This window comes from Dryobates pubescens, chromosome 20 (genome assembly GCF_014839835.1).
Source record: "Dryobates pubescens isolate bDryPub1 chromosome 20, bDryPub1.pri, whole genome shotgun sequence".
NCBI classification, from domain to species: domain Eukaryota; kingdom Metazoa; phylum Chordata; class Aves; order Piciformes; family Picidae; genus Dryobates; species Dryobates pubescens.
The window spans coordinates 8,712,501-8,735,771 of NC_071631.1; the positions used below are offsets into that span (position 1 = coordinate 8,712,501).

General features: G+C 54.4%; 2 protein-coding genes across 2 annotated transcripts in view; one reads left to right on the forward strand and one right to left on the reverse strand.

The window, feature by feature from the left end:
• The window catches only part of LOC104310120 (ankyrin repeat domain-containing protein 40), a 6,896-nt gene extending 320 nt beyond the window's left edge, over positions 1-6,576 (reverse strand). Inside the window, exons 1-5 of the mRNA XM_054170924.1 lie at positions 6,102-6,576; positions 5,316-5,464; positions 3,498-3,920; positions 2,833-3,008; positions 1-2,199 (exon numbers count right to left, since the gene is read on the reverse strand). The exon at positions 1-2,199 is cut by the window's left edge and continues 320 nt beyond it. Of these exons, the coding sequence (XP_054026899.1) occupies positions 2,074-2,199; positions 2,833-3,008; positions 3,498-3,920; positions 5,316-5,464; positions 6,102-6,238 (1,011 nt within the window). The 5' untranslated portion in view covers positions 6,239-6,576 and the 3' untranslated portion in view covers positions 1-2,073. The remainder of the gene's footprint in view (positions 2,200-2,832; positions 3,009-3,497; positions 3,921-5,315; positions 5,465-6,101) is intronic.
• Positions 6,577-16,781: 10,205 nt separating this feature from the next.
• WFIKKN2 (WAP, follistatin/kazal, immunoglobulin, kunitz and netrin domain containing 2) lies at positions 16,782-22,337 on the forward strand. The gene is made up of 2 exons (XM_009911478.2): positions 16,782-17,439; positions 19,562-22,337. Exons 1-2 carry the CDS (start codon positions 17,239-17,241, stop codon positions 21,071-21,073), a joined length of 1,713 nt encoding a protein of 570 aa, XP_009909780.1. The 5' UTR covers positions 16,782-17,238; the 3' UTR covers positions 21,074-22,337.
• Positions 22,338-23,271: the final 934 nt, after the last annotated feature.

Consider the following 23,271-nt stretch of genomic DNA (forward strand, 5'->3'; position numbering starts at 1 on the left):
TTCTTCTGTGGTGTTTGTGGGGCTGGGTTTGTGGTGCCATCAGTATTTCAGGTTGACTTTCTCAGCAGTTAGGCAGCTGTTGGATGGTGTCCCCTAACATCTGGCTGCTGCTGCAGCTGGGTAAGGAATTGTACAAATCCCACCAGAGCAATGCAGGCCTTGGGCCTTCATAGAGCAGGCAGGGCTGGAGAGTCCAAGCCTTCTCCTTGCAGTGCCCAGCGGTGCAGGAGCAGGGGCAGTCTGTGTGCGCTCAATACAGGGAGCTCACCTTGCACCTTCTGTGGCACAGATCTGTTACAGGGCTGGCATCTTCCCTCCCTTACCTTGCAGAGGCATAGATGATAAAATGAGGCAGCTTGTAAGAAGTTGAACTGGGATCCAAATTCTGATATGTCTGATAGTGGTGCTTAGACATGTCTTTGGTGCAGAGAAGTTGAGTCTTTCAGAGCGCAGGAACCATGGTGCCTTTCTGGTAGCTACCTTCAGAGCTGACTGTAACAGGGATCTCCACAACTGAGACAGTGGTATGAAGTGTCCCCAGCTCAAAGCCAAGGTAAGAATCATCTCAGATCTAGGAATGCTGAGCAGAAAGCAAGCAGCTTTCTCCTCCCTGCTTTCTCTCTACTGGTTTTGAGCCTGGCAGTCCTTTGTAAGGTGTTAAAAATGCCCTGGCCTGTGATTTGTCCAAGGTGTGTTCAGCTGCAGAGCACCCTGCCCCCTGGAGTACTGTGCACCATCCTGACCCCAGAGAGGAAGAGATCAGGCACTTCAAACAACAGATACTTTAATTTAGGTAAGTGAGGAGTAGCAGTGTCAGTTCAGTTCAAGTTTGTAGTGCAAACAAAAGTTGTCCTTGGAAGAACAGCAAGTTTTGTAAACTTAGTTGTCATAACATTGTTCAAGGAAAACAAACCCAGCAAAACCCAGGTACCATCACTGCTGTGCCTTGGAGTTTATCAAACTGCATAAAACATACAAAAATAGTTCTTTGAATGCATAGACTTAGTAGAGCCAGCTCAAGATTGAACAGTGAGTGGTTATTGGTGGAAATGAGCAAAGAAAGCTTTCTGAACTTTGCACCCATTTCCTGAACAAGGGAACTGACAAGATATTAGGTCCTTGTGAGCCATCTAACTACTGTTTCTCAAACAGTTATTGCACATCCTCTGGACTAGCTGCCAAGCTATGTTGAGCAGATAAGCAGAGTTGTTAAACTGGAAACTCTTTCCCTGTCCTACAAGAAAAACAAAGCAGGAGCCCTAGTCAGGAAGTTTTACTTCATACTGTCACAGTCCTGAGCTGCCCAGGAGCTCTGAGCAGGGCAGGGCTGGGATGGAGGGGACTTAGCAGGGTGTGTTACAATCTGGAGAAAGGCTGATCCTTGGTTTCAGGGCACTGAGCAGGAGTTTACAGCCTGAGTAACTTGGTGAAAGGCTGGCACCAGAGCCAAGTGTCCCCTCTGCTCTCAGGAGGGTTTCTGTCCTGACCTTGCCCAACAGAGCCCCTGGGAGGGGAGCTGTTGACAGTCTGTATGTCAGCATCAACAACAGATTGTGCACAGCTGATGCACTCTGCTCTAGTGCAGCCCGGCAGGGATGGAAGGAAAAATCAATGCTAGTGGGGGAAAAAAGCAGCAGCTCATGTCCAGAAAAAACTCCTCCCTTGCCCCTCCACCCACCAGTGCCCTGGAAAGCTCTGTGGTGCAAAGGTCAGCACTGCAGTGCTCTGTACAAAAGAAAACAAAGAGCCCCCCCAAGGTGTAACCTTGCAGAGTGCCACAGGAAAAGCTCACGGATCTCTTCTCCATGAGCCTGCTTTGGTCACAGTGGGAGCACTCAACCTGCTCTCCCTATCCATAGTTGAGCCTTCTGTGCCCCTTGTTGCTGAACACAACCAACAACCTCTGCTGGCACAGACTGGGAGCATGGCAGGGCAGTAGGCAAACGAGGTATCCCTGGTCTGAATGCAGTAACAAGTAAAAAAATAAAAGCAGAGGGGTTAGTAAATATAAAAAGCTATTAGTTAAAATAGTAACCCTAACAATAACTTAAGGTTTCAGGGTCCCAGGGGCAGTCAGTAGGTCAGCCTGGAGGCGCTGCTGCTGCTGTAGCAGGCTCTGCCAGCCAGGGGGGACGCGGTGCTCCTCAGCAGAACCAGCTCCAGCTCCTGGAAGTCCTGCAGCCTGGCCACGTCCTTATCCTTTGAAAGACCAGACAGATCCCCGGGTTACTGCTAAATGCTCCTGGGGGTTATTTATAGTCATAGCTACAGGAAGTAAAACTAAATTCTGGGAGGCCACACCCAGTGACAGGCAGAAATAATGAAGAGAAACTCTGCCAGGATGCAGCCTCCTTCAAGGCACCTCTGGGCTTTTGCTCCTCCAACCTTGCTGGGGCAGGGCTGTGTCTGTGGACATGACTGCCTCGAGAGCTGTGTCCAAGGGCCCTCCAGCACAGGGACTTCCCTTGCTAACAGTCTCTAAATCACTCAAGCCAATTTGTGGAGACTTCCCCCCAGACCATTTGTTCTTTTCAGACAAGCAAACACCGTGGTGGTACCTGGCAGTCACCTTAGCAATGTACTGTTGAGCTGCTCCTAGTACTTTTGGGAGTGCAGCTGCAATGGTTCCCTGTGCTTTAGGTGCTACAATGCTCTGCCTGTTCCGACAGGAATGTTTCTGAGGTCGGATGAAGCCTTAAGCAAAGTCCAGCACCCTCTGGAATTTGTGAGCTCAGTTCTTGTTTGGTAAGGTGAGAATCTGTTCACACAAACAGCCCTGTTCTTTGAACCCTGTGAAGAGCCAAGTCAGGTGAATCTGCTTTCACCTCTTACCTTCCTCACCAGTGTATTGGGTAACTTCCTGATCTTCTCCACCTGCTCAGGGTTGATGCCCAGCTCACAGCAGCTCACCCGGAGCAGATCTCTGTAGGTCAGCTCTTGCCTATCCAGCTCAATCTCAATGAAGTCACTGTCTCTGAGGTTCTGGACTCTCACCTTAAGCACAAGTTCTGATTGGGAAAAAAAGAGATTAAAAGGTTGGGTTTTTTCCCTCAAAAAAACCCCAAACCAAACACTAAGGTGACCTCACATATTATAAGGCAACAGCCACAATCCCACTGAGGAACACTGCACTCAGCAGAGGCCTCCAGCTGAACAGCAAGAAACAAGAGGGAAGCCACATCCTACAGTCCCCCCGCCCCAACGATCCAGCCAGTCACAAGCCAGGTGCTACCAAGCTGCCAGAGGTATGCTTGGTGCCAAACAATGCAGTGCAACGCCTGCATTTTTGTGTTGCTTGGACTGTTCTTCCCACTGGTTTGCAAAGGATGCTTCCAAGACAAGGCCACAGTCATCTTACTGGGCAGGGCAAAAAAAAGAGTTAGGGCAGTTCTGGGCAAAGAACTCAGCACCCCTGGCACCATCCCATGTCTGCCTTTCACCCAGTAACAGACCGTGGCACAGAAGCTACTGGAAGGGTGGGGGGTTCACAGCATTACCTTGCATGTTACATGGGATCGTTCCCGTGAAGAAGAGAGGCTGGAACGCCGCAGCAGGAGCTGAGGGCGAGCTGCTGGGGTGCAGCGGAGCCGCCTGCCCGGCTGCTGCTGGCGGACACGGGCTGGTGCTGTGGGGTGGACACGGGCTGGGAGGCGAGCTGGGCGGTGCTGTGACAGCTGCCGCTGGCACTGACATTGGCTCCGTGGCTGCGGCTGCTGGAAAATCTTCTGGGCTGCTGCACGATGTGGGGCTGCCCTCACCCGGGGAAGCAGAGCAGAGGGAGCTGCCCTCCAGCTGAGGCACTACCAGGCTGCCTCCAATAGTCTCTTCAGTGCGAGCATAGGGGAAGGGCAGCTGGGATAAGTAGTTTGCAACAAGGGGCAAGTTCAGATCCTTCACTCTTTCACATTCCATTTCTTCCTCTATTAATGGAGTTCAGGAATGGGGGATATGGGGTGGACAGAGAAAAAAGCCACTGTGTTACTGGACAGATCTTTCTCATTGTCACCACCTTTAACTTCCCTATTGTCTTAAGACTACAGCCCACTGCAAGGTATCAAAGGGTGATGCTCCCTACACCAGCACCTAATACCTGGCAGCAAGCAGCTGTACCATGAAAGGAACAGCTACACATGCCTGCCATGCGCTGTGGTTTTTAAAGGCAACGTGGGGAAAAAAGTGCTGTTGACAGACAGATCAATCCCAAGTGTTACTGCAGTGCTTTCCAAGCAGCTGACTGACCAGGAGCTCCTTGCTAAAGCTTCCCATGCCACTGCTGGAAAGGGTTGGTACCCATGCAAACTGACAGCACAGAGGCAGTTCAGGCAAGTGACTGCTGTAATAACCACACCAGCTCCCCTTGTGCCTAGAGCACTGCAGCAAGGGACACTCTTGTCTGACTGAGGATTACAGGACATGAATGTCAGAGCAGCTCAGAAAGCTCTGCTCAGCAGCACCATGCTCCCAGAATAAAATCCATTCCAGAGAGCAAGAAGTGTTTGGGAGAGCTCGAGCAGAACCATGAACAGAGCTCATTCAGGGACATGTGGCAGTTTAGGTGTTAAAAGGAGAAACAAACAAACCCTTTGCCATGAACTAAGGTCAAGAGATGAGCACCTTGCCCAAATGAAAATCAAAATGCTCATGCAAAGGATGTGGCATCTTCAGCTGCGCCTGGAACCTCAGCCCTGACTCAGCTGCAGCTTCACTTAACTGTGTACCGTCCACTGCAGAGAGCAAGTGGAAAGCAGTTAGCAGAGAGCAGACCACCATGGCTCACAGGCAAAGCAGTTTACAATGCTCCTGTGGAGCACAGCACAGAGCTGCTGAAGGCAGCAGGCACTGGCACTGCTCTGGAGTGTCACATACCTCTCACAGACTCACCCCAAGTACAGTGTGAGATGACAGGGCAAATATTAACTGTGCTGCAAATCACAGCATAACAAAATGCTAACTTCTGAAAGGCTGCAGTGTGTTTGAGTGAATTTGCAAGGCTTCTCGTGGTCAGGCTATACCACTGTGCAAGCCTCCCTCTGCAGCCTGCACACTGCTTCCTACTCTGTGGAAGCAGACAGGGCGGTGGCAGCACCCTTCCCATAGCACACAGCCCTTCAGCCTCTTGGAGACGCCACTCAGAATGAGGCCTTCCCACTGAGACCCCCAGGTCTGCCCAAGAGTGAACTGTAAACTGCAGCCATCTGCTGAGACACAGCTGTGCAAGCCAAAGCTTTGCCAGTCTCCTGCCTCAGACAGATGCACTGACAACACTTCAGACTTCAGAGCAGGAATTCAGGGTGGCTCTGAACGCGGGAAGGTACCTCCCAGCATCTTCCGGATGTCTGCTTTTGCCGTGAGCTCTGCAGCCAGCTCCCCTCGGGCCGTGAGGATCTGCCTGTCGGCACCTGCAGCCAGCAGGCAGGACACCACCTGGGCATGGTTCCGCTTGCAGGCCCAGTGCAAGCATGTCCTGCGGGGAAGGAAGGAAGGAAGGGTTGTGCTGTCAGCTTCAGACCCATCCCCCGGCTCCTCGCATGCCCACTGCAGTTCAGCTGAGCTGCACGTAGAGCGACAACTGGGAATAAAGTTTCCTTCACTGCATCACTTTCTTTGAAGTTATGAATCTACTCTAAATCCCGCAGGGCAAGACCCTCCTTTGCCCGGCTCCTGTGAAGGGCGACTCTGCACCGCTGTCCTAGAGAGGGCAGGAGCAACTCGAGAAGGGTGCTGGAGCAAACACGCAATGACAGGTGGAAGGAGGGTGGCCTCCTTTCGCCATGATCCTCTTTAGCGGTAAATCGCAAAGCCGTCCGAGATTAGCATCTCGGTTTGTGTGAGCAGGAAAGCTAAGGAGCATGAGGGGCGCCCCCGGGGCGGCTCCGTGTCTAACGGGGGCCGCTCAGCTCATGCGGGGAACCCCGAGTCCCGCACACCTCTGGCCACCCACCGTGCACGGCGAGGGCAGCGCCAGCCTCCCGCGCTGGGAGCGGCCGCCAGGTCCGGGCCTGCCCCGGGGACCGGCAGCCCGACTCCGCGGGAGGACGCGGGTGCTGTCCGCGGCGCCACGACCCCGCCACCGGCTCCCGCCCGGCGCCGCCGCCGCTCACCAGCCGTTGATCTCGTTGCGGGAGTTGATGTCGGCCCCCGCGTCCAGCAGCCGCCGCACCTCCTCCACGTCCCCCAGCGCCGCCGCCTCCCTCAGCCGCTCCTCCAGCTCCAGGTCCCGCACCGCGACGCCGCTCATCGCCGCTGCCGGGGCGCGGGGCCGGCGGACGCCGAGCAGGGCCCCCCCGCGCCCCGCTCGGTCCTGCGGCCGCCGCAGCCCCACCCCGCCGCGGCGGGGCCGCCGGAGCCCGTGACGAGGCGGCAGGGGCCGGGCGGCCTCCTTCAGCGCCTCGCCGCCGAGCCCTCTCCGCCCCGCCGCCCGCCCCGGCCCTCCGCTCCGCCGGGCGTCCCCACGGCCGCCGCCATCTTGTGCCCTGGGCGGGCCGCGCAGGGGTTGGGGTTGCCGCTGCCCTGCCCCGGGGCAATGCCCTAGGTCAAACCAGTCCGGCCGGGAAACAGCGCCCAGCCTCGGCGGTGCCGCAGGGCCCCGGGCGGGATGAGAACCCAAACTGCAGCATTCCCGCGGGAGGGCCCTGCCCTGCCCTGCCCTGCCCTGCCCTGCGCGCAGGTCCGCGGGGAGCCGGCCCCCGGGCAGAGCGGCGGTGCCGAGTCCCCTACCCGCTCAGGGCGCACCACACTGCCTTCCCTTCTTCGGGCCGTTTTTAAGCACCGCAGCCTGTCTCCCGCCTCCCAGCCCTGAGCCACCGTGGGCTGGGGCTGGGCAGGACCGGCGAGGATGGGTCCAGGGTCCTGGGCTGGGAGCAAACCCGGCGGGGGTTTCCCTGGGCACCCCCAGTGCCGGCCGCCCTCTCCCAGCTCTTGTCTCCCTGGCACACGGCTCACATTCCTCATTAAATCACTGTGCCATGTGTCGAGGAGCTCTTTTTTTAACCAGGGTTTCTATTTTGGCTCAGTGTCTGACACCAATGAGAAATTGGTGCTAAGCTGCTCTGTTGTTTTTTCCCCCGTTGCCTCTTGTTTGTTGCTTACTTTCCTTATTAGCAGCACCGTCGTTAACCTGCCGTTTAATTTAGGGCTGAGGAGTCACTTTAAGCTGTGGTGTGCTTGCCATAGCCCTGCCGGCAGTTCTGTGTAGACCATGCCTGCAGTGTTCACGGGTTACCAAATGTCAGTGTAAGGAAGACCCAAAACACAACAGCTGTAACCGCTGGGGAGAGGCTGCAGCCCTCAGGATGGACCTTGGTGTTCGTCTGAGCGAGTGCCCAGCACCCCTGCAAACCACCCCCGGCAGGGAGCACACAAAGGGCAGTGACACTTTTAGCTCAGGTGACAAAGGTGGCTGAGCAACTCTGGAGTTTTCCTCACACCAGCTCTCATGCTGCTGATCACATGCAACAGGCTGAGCAAAACTTTTGCTCAGCTTCTACCAAAAGACACAACCAGCTGTAGGAGAACAATAAGATTTAGGGAGTGGTTTACAAACGAATTTACTCAGGGACAGCTGCAAATGCTGACTCCAGAGCCCTGACTGACCAACCCTTCATCTGGGCCCTGCTGTGGCCTGCATCTTTCTATTCTGACTCGCTTCCCTTGGCAGTAGAAGCTTTCTTCACTAATCACACCTCACCCCAGGGTCCTTTCTGCCTCTTCAGCATCTGTGGCACAAAGCTGTTAACAAAGAGACAGCACACGAGGGTGGTGCCCTGGCAATGTGGTCCAGGAAGCAGAACGCTCTCATACGCAATGTGAAAGCTTTCAGCCCCATCTTGTTAAATCCGGAAGAATCCCACGGGCAATCCAAGTGGAAAAGCCTTTCCCAAAGCTGTGCGTGGCGCCTCCCGGCTGGAAAGCTGCTCAGGAGATTGCAGGAACGCGCTGGAAGCGGCCCCGGTGACGCCGCGCCGCGCCGCTAGGTGTCGCGATGGGACAGCAGGAGGCGCCCCGGGCGCGGCTCTGGGCTCTGAACTGATCTGGGCGCAGCCAGTGTCCCTACGCGGCTCCAGTCCTGTGCATCCCCTGCGAAGGGACACTGCAGTGCTCAGCGGCAAACGCAGGGAAGCCCTGAGTAGCGAGCTGATTTCTCTGGGGTTGTGGAGCTCTTTTTCCCCCCTCTACCTGAGCTCTTCTTCCAAGGCTACGCCAGGGCTCTTACGCACTCGAAGTCGGCAGGCGATGCCTTGGGCTGGTCCCAGTCTGTCCTGTTGTGCCAAGCCCTGCTCAGTGCATCTCGGGCTCACCATTGCCTGGTTACACGATGTACTTTTCTCTGAAATCATAAGATCTCCTCTTGCCAGAAAGGCTGTGTACAAGAGGATTAGCAGCAAGGTCCCTGCTGCCACCATGTGCCTTTGTCACGCACGGAGCCCCAGACTCCTCAGTTGCATTGCCCCCTCCCAGGGCTCTAGTGCTGCACCCACCCAGACACAGCAAAGCCCAGAAATGCCCTGTCCCTGCTCCTCCCCTTCTGCATTTGGCACAGGCTGGTGCTGGGCTTGGCAAGCCCTCGGGGAGCCTGTAGCTGTGCAGGGCACAGGTGTGCTCAGCCCCCTTTCTGCAGCTCTGGCTGAGCAGAGGCAAGCACTGGCTGAGGGCTGGCCGCTACCTTTGGGAGCACTGGGACTGGCACCCGGGGCTGCATGCCTGTTGTGTGGCTGCCCAAAGCCAAGCAGCCACTTGGCCTCCTCCAAACACACTGCCAGATGTCCCTGGCCTTCAGCAGGCTGAGCAACAAGCCGCAGCACGAGCGTGCGTGGGGCCCACAGCAGTGATGGTTTGGGTTTGTGCTCTGTGCCCCCTGCCTTGGCACAGCCCTGGCAGCCCACAGGCATGGCTGGACACGATGGGGATGCCTGGCAGCACAGAGCCAGTGCTTAGCTACTGTGTGCTGGAACATCCTGCTTGCTGCTTGGGGTAACCACAAGGCAGAGTTGGGCCACACTTTGTCCTGGGAGCAAGTCTTGCAGATTTTTCTGAGTTTGGTTTGATCTCTCCCTTTTGGTGAGCTTCTGACTGTGACTGAACCTCTGGACTGTTCCTTTTCTCCTTCTTTTGGAGAGGCCATGGTGTGTCTGCTCTTTACCCCTGTTTTGTTGGGGGTTTTTTAGGGCTTATGAAGCGTTTCAGTCTCTTCACATTTCAGATTTCATTCCTGACTCCTTTAACCAAGTTCTCAGTCATCTTAAATTATTATTAAAGCTCTTTTAAAAGGCTTCGTTCCCAGTCACACACTGACACAGCAGTGCAATTGTATTTGAAACACTCAGTCCCCACCCAACCCAACAAAATAATGTTTCTGCCAATTTCAGCCAACCCTGCACTTGTGTAAAGGTTTAGAAATAAGATTTAAACATCACACTTGATGTGTGTGCAGACACAGAGGGAGATTTAAGGAGCTTATAGCATTAAGAGTCAGGGGAATGGCAGGACTGGTGGCCAGGGAAGATGGAATGAATTTAAAGCCAAGCCAAATACTCACCTAGATTTGAACTAATTTATGCTGCTTACCCTGGGCTTTCAGAGAGTGTTTGAGTGTGGAGGAGACAATTTCAGAGGAGGAAGTCAAAGTCCACAGGAGATGCTGGGGAGCTGGAAATTGGCTCCAACATTTGGGGACATGGCTGACTGCAGGGGAAGAAGCTGCCCAGGAAACCACATCCTTGAGAAATCAGTGTGGTGTGTAGCTGATTCTTTTTCACTTGTGAGTTTAACATTGTTCCTGTCTGTGGGACAAGTAAATAATTTCTGAGCAAACGGGTCAGAAAACTGGGGCCTGAGGGAGGTGGTACAGCAGCTCAGGGTTAAGAAGTCCAACAGGTTTTGATAACAACTGGAAATTGTTCAGTGGATTAGTGTCTAAAGCCAGTTTGGCTCCAGGTAATGACAAGCCTGAGCTGCAGTGTTGTGCCATGGATCCAAACATCTCCCCCTGAGGGTGGTTGGTACCTGTGCTGTGGTCGTGGGTAGGGTCCTCAGGTGTGAGCCCAGTCCCTTTGAGCCAGGAGATGTCCTAACCCAGCAAACAGAGCAGAAGAGGTTGTGTTATGGCCATCAAGTGCAAATCATACTCAGTGACATGCAGGGGCTATGCCCTGTGCACTCTTCATGCTTCTGAGATGTGGCCAATTAGCAGCTCCCCACCGACTTGGATGGGCTCTCACCCAGACCATACAATGCAAGGCAGGAATTAGCAAAGCTGTAACCGAAGAGGTCTCCATGGAGATCGACAGCATCACCTCCCAGCTGCTGCATTCTCTGCCTCCTATGCTAAATTTGTTCTCACTGTCTTCCTGGCTCTAATCCAGGAGTTAGTTAAATCTTCCAACATTTGTAATACATCAGTAGAGAGAGAAGGACTAAAGCTATAGGGAGGGGGCAGAGAAAGAAATCCCCCAGTGCCTTGAGGAGAGCAACAGAAAGTGTTCAGCTGTACAGCCAGAGTTTGAAGACTGGGATTAGGCAGAGCAGCACCTCTGCCTGCCTGCCACTTGCAAATTCTTGCTAGTACTTGAGGAGCTTATTGGAGGTCAGCACCAAACAGCCAAACAGCCTAATCGGTATTATAGACACATAATCAAAGTCACAAGGCTTTACATAAGATATATTGGTGACACAAGAAGTGTTTGTTCCAGGAGTTTTGTCATCAAGATTAGGGGCCCTGAAAGCCTCCACTGTGCACTAACCTGGTTTGGTAGGGCCTGGCACCCGGACCGCCCCGAGGCACCGAGCAGGGCCTGAGGGTGTGTTTGGAACAGCTTTGGGGCTCCAGCCATGGGCAAGCCAAAAGCAAAGTATGTGTGAGCACAAAAGTGCAGGACCTCAGTGAGCCTGGCTGTGCTGTGGGCTGCAGGTGAGCTCTCTGTGCTGCAAACAATGAAGGATAAAAATCAAACCACACAAGGAATCAGCTGAGAGCAGAAGGGGTGCCCCCAGTGAAGAGAAGGCATCAACTGCAGACACCCCCTGCTGCCAGGGCAGGCAGGGCTGGCTGCTCGAAGGGTGGATGGCAGTGGGTTGCTACTGCTCTGCAGACATTGCCTGCACCTCCAGCCTGTGTGCAGATCTGTTGCTGACAGGATGCCAGCAGAGGAGCACCCTGCTTATGCCAGGCCTGCATTCAGCCTTCTTTGGGCACTTGAGTGATGGTGTTGGTGGCCCAGAAGAACTTCACTGTTTCTGATGGCTGTCACCTGGGTGAAGCGACGCTGGGCAGATGATGTCTTGCATCTGGTGGCAAAAGGGTGCAAACTGCAACAAAATAGTTGACCTCATGGAAAGGTTACCAAGCCCAGCTCACTGGGCAGGGGCCTGCTCCTGGCAGAGGTCACCCTGAGCAGGGTGAGAACACAGCACTGCCCACAGCCAGCACAGCCAAACCACGGCAAGAACTCTTAAGTCAAAAAGAATTTTGTCCTAATTTAGATTTAAATTCCAGGAAGACAGAATTGATGCTGAAAGGATTTCATTCTATTTGCAGAAATGGAAATAGTTCCATTTTGTGGACATTAATTATTGTTTGTAGCAAAGTTTTGGATACCAAACCCTCGGAGGAATTCTGGGACTTCCAGGTTGTCTGGAGCCAACACTCATTGCCTTGATGAAAAGCCCAGGCTCTGAGAGCTGCTCTGCATCTCCTGGAGAGACTCCCAGCCACAATGAGGGCTTCCAAACTTCAACAGATTCAGTGGCTTGGTAAAGTCTCTGGCAAAGTCTCACAGCATAGCACAAAACCAGGCAAATATGCAGCATTTTTACCTGACCTCACAAACCCTCAGCTCAGACCTCACCCACTGAAAGGTTTATAAACTTGCAAAAAGCATCAGCTCAGAGTGACAATGCAATGGTACCTTCATGCTGAAGCTTACAATACAAAGCAGGAGAAACTGTGGGATTTCAGGGCAGACAGAAAGATGGCTGGTGGGGGGTGGGGTTTACATTACATTAGCCCAGCAGTTTGAAAACTTGCAGTTTACAGAAGTTAAATCATGCCACAAACAAAAGCAAGGAGACATTTCTACACTGAGTTAGCTTTGTGACAAGCAGATGGTGCCTGTTGGAAGAGGGTCTGGGGACTGCAGCCTCTCACGGCTGCTGTTGTGTGATAGTCAGCAAGGGGTTTCCTCCCAGCTTTAAGTTCCTAAAAGTAAATAAGGGAGGTTAAATTAGGCTCATTTGCAGACTGGAGTGAATCTGTGCAATGGGTTTAATAACATTCATTAGCCTCCTACATGTGGAACTAAATTAACTCATGTTCCTGGAGAAACATCCCCAGCTTTGGTGCAAGATGTGCTGAGAGCTCAGCCTGAGCATGCGCCAGGCCTGCACCTTGCCTTTGTTCTGAGCTTTCAGTCACACTGAGCTGGAACCCAGCAGGAGAACTGAAAATCCACAGTAAGTGTGCCAGTTTAGCTCTGAGGTCCTCATGCCATGGCTTGTCCAGCCATAGCAGTGCTGCCAGGCATGGGAGCATCTCCACTTGCACACCATGGCTTTGGTGCCTAAGTGGTGTTGAAGTTAACCACAAAACAAACCCCTAAAGCCTTCAGTGCAGAGAGGTGCTTGCGCCCCCACTGCTGCAGCTGCACATCTATGTGGAACAGGTTTCCCCATGCTCAGCAGGTGACAGTTCCCTTGTCCAGCCTGTGTCCTGTGCAGATGGAGCCCTGCAGTGATGCTGCTAAGACTCTGATTGATGCCTCTTGGCTTTCCAGGTTGCATTGTGGCTCCCAAAGCTTAACCAATGGAGCTGGTCTCAGCATTGAGGGTGTTGGAGAAGGGCTGAAAAGGGCTTTAGGAAGTGACTTGGACCCTCCTGCTCTAAGGCAGGATGACTTTCACATACAACATTTAACCTTTGCAATCCTGGCAACCCAGAGATACCAACTCCATGGCCTGCCCACATAATCTGTGGAATACCTGAGGCTTTGCCTCTGAAAGAGAGGGAGAGAGATGGGCCAGTGGAAGGCAAGCCTCTGAGCCCAGCCCTTGCCCATCTCTCAATGCTAATCGGGCGATTCTCTTCCTCTGTCACCTCCTTGCCTCTTGCTGTGCTGTTTCAGACAGAACAAACCCAGAACGAACCACCAGCAGCCTGCAATTGCTTCCTGCCTGGCTTACGTTAGCAGAGCAGGAGAGCACAGCTGCTATCAGTTGCATGTCTGCACTGGCAGCTAAAGCCCCAGGCAGAAGCCATCTGCCGAGCCATCGAAGCAGCGTTCTGCCGCTGGCCTCACCTGAGCGCAACGCCAGCAGCACAGGCCCAGTGCTGCCTGCTAGCAGGTGGTCCACAGCCCCTGATAAACTCCCTGACAGGATTGATGTCCCCCCCCAAACCCAGCCCCTTCCTCTCACTACATTAAAGGCTGCTCACCGAACAGCTGCGTGCTGGGCAGGATGCAGATCCGGAGCAGCCCACGGTGGCCAGCAGCCACTGCCTGGCCCCAGCATTACATGGTGCCAAAATTCCTGCTCCCTTGGCCATCAGTGTTGTGTGCAATGGGCTGGAAGAGCCTTACCTTTGGAGTGAGGCAGACAGGGATTTCAAGTACTTCTCTGCTCAGGCATCACATTTTCATGTGTGCATGGACAAGGAGCCACCTAAGGAGCCCAGATGATAGCGATAGGGCTGAAGAAGAGCATGCCCATGGGGCTGTCCCTACCACCAGGGTCCCTGTGGGCAGGGCAGGCTTTAGTGCCCTGTTTGGCAGAGGGGGCAGGTTGCTAGCCCAGGTGGCCCATTGAGTTAGCATCAGGTCTTGCTGCTGGGCGAGAAGGGAGGCCTCAAGGGCCAACCTGTGACCCCCTGGCCTGCTTCTGCCAGCCACAAGCCTCACTTGCCCCCAGCACAGAGGAGTGCTGGCCCCTCTGCCAGCCCTTGCTGGGCTCTCAATGGGCTGGTGGTGCCCAGCCGGTGAGCTGCCAGCAGACAGGGGCAGCCCTGGCCATGCCTGCGGGGGGTTTGTGTTTGTGTTGGCAGAGGGGGCTGCCAGTGGCACTGGGCCCGGGCAGCACAACAAGCTGAGGCTGGAAGGGAGGTGGCTACAACCAAAGCCCCTGATTCACAGCTAGCATTAGCTGGTGCTGTTCTGGAGTACCCAGTCACATCCACGGAGGGCAGTGGAGCTAAACTGATTTAAACGAGGAGAGAAAAGAGCCTCAGTAAAACCCAGGAGTGCATTCAGCAGAGCTGGGTCCATACTGGGCCCCACTGTCCCTGAGCCAACCTGGGGCAGCCTGCAGAGTCCTGTCTCCTCCTGGGTGTGCTTCTCAGGTTGCTTAACAGCATGTTTGGGATGTCCTGGCAGGGATGGGGCAGCTGTTGAGCTTTATTCAGAGCCCTCAGTGCCTTCCCTGACCTCTGGAGGTGCCTGCCTGCATTCATGGGCAGATTTATGGCCCTGTTTTCCTCTCTCTCATGGCTATGTTCAAATGGCCAAGGGTCTGATCCTCCATGGGGCTGAGCACTCCCTGTTCTGGGAGCGCAGCAGAGAGGCACAGTCCCTGTTTGGTTTCTTTCGGATTAAATTTGGTTCCCTGAGAGGCTTCCTGTGCAAAAGGCTTGCTGAAAGCAGTGTCTCCGACATTAACAAGTGCTTGCTGGGCTTCACTTGCACAGCACAAGGACCCAATAAAGGCAGCCCTGTCACTCAGGAGATTGCTTTGTCCTTTTACCCAAGCTTCTATAGGATGTCCTTGCTCCTCTCTGCTGTGCCAAGTGCTGGCCCAGTAGTTGGGGTGGCAATACATTAAATCCAGCCATTCAAATTGCCTCTCCTTGACCGACCCCGCTGACCTGCAGCAGGGACACAATGAAATCAGCTGAGTTTTGTGCCCCAGGCAGCTGCTCCTTCAGCCGGGCTCGTTAACCTCTTGAGCTCCACTGTCCCAACTACCAGCCATTGAGCGTGACACCTGGGAACCAAAAGCAGAAAGCTGTGATGGGACTAACCTGTCACTGGAGAGTATCCCTCTGGATGGATGAGGACACAGCAAAGGAGGAGACTGCTCCATCTGTCTGATGCAAACCGGTGTCTAGCTCTTCAGAGTAGCTCAAACCTGCCCCTGTGCAAGGGATGCTCCGTCTGGGGGTGAGGGAGGAATAAGACAGTGCGAGTTTTAGTTCCTTGGAAGGGAGTCTCACCTAGAGTGGGTCCATACTGGTGGGGCTGTCCGTCAGCATGGCCAAAGCTCGAGATGGCTTTCTGGCACCAGGAGAGGAGACAGCAGCTGGAAGAACACCATGGACCCACCAGCTCCCCACCTCTAACACAGCGGATAAGGAGGTAGAAAAGCTCCTCCAGCCCTTAGGATACCTGCTGTCTGCCTGACCCACACAGAGATGGTTTCAAAGCTTATCTGTAGTCAGTTTTACATGATAAAGTATCTTTGTTTAGTCAACAGGAACCACTAATACATGCGACTGTGTTGTTAATAGAGCTGTAAGAATTTTAAGTACCTCCCGGGAGGGTGTCACTTTGGGTTGGCTTTTCCAGGCGTCGCAGGGTGCTGCCTTTGTAAACAAGCCCTGAATAAAGCAGGCTGCAGTTGTGCGAGGGCGGTGCAGCTTTCGGTAGGTTCCGAGAGAAGAAATCAGCTGCGGAGTGCTGCCCGGCATTGACTTTGTTCCTTGGAAATGGCGAATTTAGGCAACTCCTGAAAGTCAAATGCTGTGGCTCTGGCTAATGCGGGCACACACATCAGGGCTGCACTTCTGTAAGCCCGGCTTGCCACAGAAATGCCACAGCCGAGGGCAGGGCAGCTCCAGGTTGCTCTCCCTTCCTTCCAGAGATGATCTTCGGGAAGCAGCAGCCTGGCAGGAGCAGCAGCCCTGTGGCCTGGCACGGCGGCCGGTCCACTGATGGTTGGCAGCCATCATCGCCCAGGGGGGGCCTATGCCCAAACTCAGCCGTGAGGAACAACCCTGCTGTAAGAAACCCGACGGGAAAACTGTCTTCAGCTAAGGGCTGCCCACACTGTCAGCGCGGGGCACGGCACAGATGCACAACCATGCCCCCTCCCCGGGCACAGTGCTGCTGCTCCTGCCCTGCTGAGCCCCACCTGGGATGGAAACTCCCTTGCTCCTCGCAGGGAGCACTAGCCCAGAACTCAGCCCAAAGGTTCTAGTCCTGGAAGGTGCTGAGCAACTGCGCCTCCTGCCACTCGGTTTTGGCAGGTGTTCAGCACGAGCAGGATCAGCCCCTTGCTGTAATAAGCAGGGAGCGAGGAGCTCAGCCTGGCTGCATTTCCCCCCCGCCCCCCGATGCAGAAATGCTGTACATTCCTTTAGGCAGGTTTCCATAGAGTTGAACTTCTACTTTTTTTTTTTTTTTTGGGTGGCTGTTAAAGGGGTCAGCAATGCACTGTACAATGGGATCCGGCTGTCAGGAAATGTGGAGGAATTCAGGGACACTTTTAATATCTTGCTGGTGGAGCTGGAGGGAGCATTAAACCAGCATCCTGGGAACCTCCCCACCAGAGAGGAGAAGAAAGCCCGGAGGAGCCCCGGGAGGAGTTAGGAAGACAAACTGCTTTGCCAGCCCGAGTTTCAAGGAGTTATTTCTTCCCTGCTTCCTTTGTTAAAATATGATATTCTAGCTTTAATTGCTTCAATCCTATTACTTGTGCCTTTTAGCAGTGATTGTGCAGCCCCTCGCCGTGGGGAAATCCCCTGCCCGGGTCCCTGCTATTTAGACAAGCACCCTTTCAGAAGTAAATGCCATTCTTAGCATAGGGAAGTACTTTAGGTCTAAAGGGGTTAAGAAGGCCTCCCTGCATTCAGGAACATGCAGGGGTCCCACCGTGCCAGTTCCAGCCTTTTGAACTCTTTCCAGCTTTTTTTTTCTTGCAACAAATCTGTCTGACTGCCACCAGGACATAGGAAGCGTGTGCCTGTCAAAGAAATCAAGTTTACTTTTTCTGACTTGTTAACAGAGGCAGGGTATAAATAGAGCTAACTCTGCTCAGACTCTTGGCGTTTCTCTTAAAATAAGGGGTAGCTTCCTTGGGCCTTTCATCCAATGAGGTCCAGACCAAGCTGCTCTGTCAACGGCGGCAGCAAAGGAGCTTGCTGAAGTCTTTACTGGAGTCAGGTGCCTTTGGGTTCCTCAGAAATTGAAGGCTTACCAAAACCAAAGCAGACAGGAACTGCCTGCAGCTCGGCCACTGCCCTGGAGAAGCTCTGAGATGGTGTTGGTGCCGCTCGCTCGGTGGATGTGGATCTTGCTGGGGAAGAGCAGTGTCCTCTTGCTTCTGGAGGTCTCTCTGAAAGGGGGAGCTCTGCCTCCCATCCGCTACTCCCACGCCGGGATATGTCCCAATGACATGAACCCCAACCTGTGGGTGGACGCACAGAGCACCTGCAAGAGGGAGTGCGAGGCTGACCTGGTGAGTGGCTCCCTCTCCCCTGCGTCGCGGCACGGCTGGGCTGCTCCCCAGCCTGCTCTGTGGGGGACGGGAGGCGCTGGCACCCTGCAGGATTGATGCGGGCAGCACATGTTTTGAACTGACCCCTGACCTATATAGGATAGCAAAGGTTTGGTGAGGCACCCGTGGCGTGGGGAGCTGTGTGCAGCTGGCATGCCGCTGCGGGCACAGCGCTGGTTCCCTTTGATCATTTGCCCTGCTTCCTTGTCAAAGGAAACATCCGAATCGGATGCTCCAGGGCTCAGTAACCTCGGGGCCGCGCTGCTCTGTGTTAGCAGTGTCACCATGTGCGGTGCTGGTGGTGGCTCTTGGTATTCCTGAGAGGAATCACGTAGGAAATCGCTCCGTTTAGCATGCAAAGTGGCAGCCCTTGCTGCACTTGACACACAAAGCATGCTTGGAGTGCAAAACAGGGGCATGGTTGAAGCAACTAGGCAGATGTTCTCTGTGATGCTCCCAGCTCAAAATGTGCTTCACTTACAGCCCTGACACTCATTTTTCAACCTGTCAGCACTGGCGGCTCACGCTGGCGTCTGCAAGTACCTGCTGGTTCTGCCCCTCACCTCATGGCCAGCAGCAAAGCTCCTGCAGCCCACAGCAGGCTGGCAGACACACTGCCCGTGCTAAAAAAAGCCCCCGGGGTTGTTTTCTGTAGCCAGGTTGTTCCTGCAGGGCTAAAGGGGGTGGGGAGGAGGTGTAGAAGAAAAGGCCATCAAGTAAACAAAGAGATTTGCTCAGAGGGCTCCCATGTGCTCTGGCTGAAACCGCTGGTGCTGCTTCCACCGCTCCCACATAAGCCTCTTTAGTGCAACTGCCAGGTGCAGCAGGCAATGCTAAAACACTTGCAAACCCCCGGCAGTAGCAGGGGATGTTGCTTTAGTAATTTACTAGTCACAATCTGAAAGCCAGAGGCCACTGGTTAAAAAACGCTCAGTTTTGCTTTGTGGCAGCAGAGGGCTGGGACCCGGCATGGAGCAAGTGGTCTGCCAGCAGCCGAGGGCTCTCTACCAGCTTTGCTAAAGCTGCTCCTCAACCTCAGCCCAAGGCGTTACCCGGACTGGATCCTGACTTTGCTTCTGAAACCCAGTAAAGTGCTGCTGGAAGTGGGAGAAGAGCTGTGGTGTTAGGTCATCTTCCCAAACAGGAAAGGGTGCTGGGCTCAGGGGCAGCTATGTGGTTTGTAGCTTAGAAAACATTTTGTTCTCGCTTGTGGTTGAGGCTGCTGGATTGCAGGGGGATCATGGAGGTGTCCCCCTGTTGGGTACACGGCAGCTGTGCCCCTTAGAGTGACCCACAGCAGCTGTGCTCACACCCAGCAAAGAACTATTCTGCTCAGAAGATGAAAATTCTGCTAAAATTAACTGCAGCTTAGAGCTGACTGTAGCTGGGATGTGGCATAATAAATCACTGCAAGAGTGATGCTGCATTTGAAAACAGGACTAAAATAGGCCAGAGAAGCCAGAAGGAGCTGTTTGGGGCTTGTTTTTCTAAATACCAAAGGAAAATTATTCTTGGAGCAAGAAGTTCCTTACTTTTGAGATTCTCTATTATTTCCTCTACAATGTGAACAATTACAAAGCCTTGGCAGTTTCACCTCCAGGAGAAGGCCGTTAGGGAATTCAAATAATGCTTTACATACTTGTGTGGCGAATAAGGAGGATTACTGCTCCAGCCATAGGATAAGTCCTTCCAGCCGCTCTTGTTTCTCAGGGGCTTGTCCCGAGGCATTTTGGGGAGTGCAGAAGGGGGGTAGTTGGGTCAGCAGTCCAGCAGTCCATGTGACTCTAGGAGAGACTTGATGAGGTTGCTGTTTAAGAAGCAGAAATTAATTTTCCTTCTCCAGCCTCCTCTCTTGAAGCACTTCAGAAGCCCCAGTGTGTTTAGACACCCCTCGGGAGCCCACAGAGGGATGTTTCTGCTTGTTGTCAGCAGGGACATGGAGTTTCAGACCACAGGTACCTGTGACAGAGCAGGTCACTTGAGCTAACACCTTTTAATTAGTTTCTGGGCTCTGCTTGCTGGCTCCCTAAAAAGGACTCTGCTCTGTCCTCAGGGATGATCAGGGTATTTTCTTTCCCCACAGGAGTGTGAGACCTTTGAGAAGTGCTGCCCCAATGTCTGTGGAACGAAGAGCTGCGTGGCAGCTCGCTACATGGATGTCAAGGGCAAGAAGGGGCCAGTGGGGATGCCCAAGGAGGCCACCTGCGACCGCTTCATGTGCATCCAGCAAGGCTCAGAGTGTGACATCTGGGATGGGCAACCTGTCTGCAAGTGCAAGGACAGGTGTGAGAAGGAGCCAAGCTTCACCTGCGCCTCCGATGGCCTCACCTATTACAACAAGTGCTACATGGATGCAGAGGCCTGCATCAAAGGCATCACCCTGAGCGTGGTCACCTGCAGGTACCACCTCACCTGGCCCAACACCAGCCCCATCCCGCCAGAAACCACAGCTCGTCCTACTACTGCCTATTCCGAGACAACGCTGGTGGACATCCTGCCGCCGGTGCTGGTGAACAACCCCACCCAGCAGTCTGTCTACGTGGGGGAGACCGTCAGCTTCCTCTGCGACGTCACGGGGAGGCCCAAGCCAGAGATCACCTGGGAGAAGCAGGTGGATGGGAAAGATAAAATCATCATGAAGCCAAATCACGTCAGGGGGAATGTCGTGGTCACCAACATCGCCCAGCTGGTCATCTACAACACCCAGCTGCAGGACACCGGCGTCTACACCTGCACCGCCAGGAACAGCGGCGGCCTCCTCAGGGCTGATTTCCCTCTGTCAGTCATCAAAGGAGAGCCCACATCCAAGGAAGCTTCCCAAAACAAGACGCAGTTCCCAACCGACGAGTGCCTGAAGCAGCCAGACAGCGAGGACTGCGGGGAGGAGCAGACCAGGTGGTACTACGACGCAAAGAAAAACAACTGCTTCACCTTCATCTATGGGAACTGCAACAGCAACCTCAACCATTTTGAGACCTACGAGAGCTGCATGCTGACCTGCATGAACGGCCCCATCAACATCTGCAACCTGCCAGCCCTCCAGGGGCACTGCAAAGCCTACGAGCCCAGGTGGGCCTACAACAGCTTGACCAAGCAGTGCCAGTCCTTCATTTACGGTGGCTGTGGAGGCAACGAGAACAACTTTGAGAGCCGGGAGGCCTGTGAAGAGATGTGCCCCTTCCCCAAGCACACGCACTGCAAGGCCTGCAAGCCACGCCAGAAGCTGGTCACCAGCTTCTGCAAGAGTGACTTTGTCATCCTGGGCCGCATTACAGAGCTGACCGAAGACCAAGACTCGGGGCACGCCCTGGTCACGGTGGAGGAGATCCTCAAAGATGAAAAAATGGGATTAAAGTTCCTGGGGAGAGAACCGCTAGAAATCACCCTTTTGAACATGGACTGGAGCTGCCCCTGCCCCAACATGACCACAGTGGATGGCCAGCTCATCATCATGGGTGACGTGCACAACGGCATGGCCGTCCTGCAGCCAGACAGCTTCGTGGGCACCTCCAGCACCCGGCGCGTGCGGAAGCTCCGCGAAGTCATCCACAAGAAAACCTGTGAGCTTCTGAAGGAGTTCCTGGGGCTGCACTAACCCCAGGCAGCCCAGCAGGAGTGGTAGGTAGGGCTAACAGCACTAGGCTAGAGCCACAGCTAACCCAGCTGTAGGAACCATGCAGACCCCGCAGCGTAACCTGAGAATGAAGCTTAGCAGTGTAGTGTGGTCCCTGGCAGGCACACAGGGCAGCGGCAGGAGCCTGCTCACCTGCACCCAAGTCACCTTGCCCACGCAAGAGGGACGCTCAGAGGCTGAGTCACTGCAGTGCTTTTGGGCTGGTTGCGTAGCTGCCATCACAATGGCAGAACCCACAGCGTCTGTGCTGCTGCCTGGTGCACAGCTGGCTGAGCTCCGAGGTCAGCTGAACCCTTCCCACCCGGAGCAGGCTGTGCTGTGGCCACTCAGTGTAAATCACTGGCATCCCCTCACAACTGTACTCACTGCTGCAGCACAGCCTGTAAGTCATTGTGCACATTGCCCAAGCTATGCAGTAGGATTTGCTTCTAGCTGAAACTTTCCTAGCAGCTTTCTTTGGACTGTACCTCATTTTTAAATGGCAACCACTTGCTACCTTGCAGTCCTTACTGGGGAGAAAGCTCCCTTGATCCTATGCCCAGGACAACAGGTCCCTGGAGAAGCTCACGGCACAGTCTCACCCAAAATGACTTTTCTGCCATCCCATTGTGCTCCCCTGTTCTTGTTTTCATTAACAGATTGTCCCAAAAAGGCAGAAGGATGCAGGGGGCTGCCAGCTGTCTTGCTGTGCTTGCACATCCTTTATACCCAAGCCTGTGCAGCAGCTTAGTGCTCATTTCCTGCTTTTCTAGGTGAGAGAGAGGAGGGAGAAGAGTCAGAACAAAATTCCAACAAGAGAAGTGCAGTCTGCAGCCTGCGTTGTGCAGGCACAAAGCTGATGAAACCAAACCGCCTGGCCACGGCCACACAGAGCAGCCTCTTTAGGGGCATGGCCAGCTTGGCCCCTTTAGAGCGATCTCCAAACAGCAGAAACCTCCTCCAGGCACCCAGGGCTGTGAGTAAACAGCCTGAGGAGCAGGAGGGCAGCGCGGGCTGGGGCGATCGCCTGCGTGCACACAGCATCGGCCGCTTAGCTTTTGTGTGTCCCAAATGTAACCTTTGCTATGCAAAAAGCCTTGAATAAAGAAAAAGCTGATCCCGGAAGAACGCTGCCTGGGCAGGGACTGTGCTGGCAGGGCAGAGGGGTGAGCGGCAGGCAGGCCTGGCCGTGGCTTGCTGCTGGCTCTGGGCATCACTGCGGTGCCCGAGGGTTCCCCCTGCACAAAGGGCCGGCTGGGGCTGGTGCCAGAGCACGTCTGGGTAAGAGGAAGGTGCCAGGCGTGCTGCTCCTTGGTGCCATCTGACGGGCTTGCTGCGGGCGGGGGCAGGACAGGCTGTGCCCAGCAGTGGGCACCCAGCTGCTCCTCCGGGTCTGTGTTGAGGCTGGCAGAGGAAGGGCAAACAGGCAGATGCTGGGCTTCAGCAGGACTGGCAATACTCTGACCCCCCCAGAGCCTGCCCAGGGTAGATGCTTTTCTGTAGGGAGGAAGGATAAGAGTGAGGGAAATGCTGCTACCAGCTGTGGTTTTCTGTGCCCTGCACCAGCAGCTGAGCTGTGGGTGGAGGCCACAGCAGGATGGAGAACTGGGCTCCTGTCCCAGTGGCCTGGACTTGGGTTATGTCTGAAATGCTCTGGCAATGGGAACAGGTCTAAATCCCTGGTTATTTGTGCAGTTTTAGAAGGGACAGGATCCTGGAGCAGACTTGCTGGCCTGCTTGGCATTTCGTTGCCCCTTTCTTAAGCGAATGTGAGAAAAGCTTCAATTAAGGTCCATAATGTTTGTGTATGCTCCTGGGGAGACAGGAGATGACACCCTGCTGCCCTCCTCTGCCAGCTCCTCCTTGGCTGTGCCAAGTGCCACTGTTTCCATGGCTCAGCTGCCATTTTTCAAGCATGCCCTAGGCACTGGCATGTTCTTGCCACGCTTTCTAACACAGAGGCAGCAGAGGATGAAGGTTTGTAAGGACTGGCTTTGTATGGCTCTTCTTTTTCCAAGAGCTAAAGGATTTTTCCAAGTGTGGGAGTGCATGAGTGACCTGGGAGACCTGCACATGGGTGTTCCAGAGGAGCTGGGACACAAACCTAGCTGAGAGCAAAGTGCAGGTCAGTGCTTTTCCAGCTCTTGTGGCACACTGCTGAAGCCTGGGGGCTGCGTTCA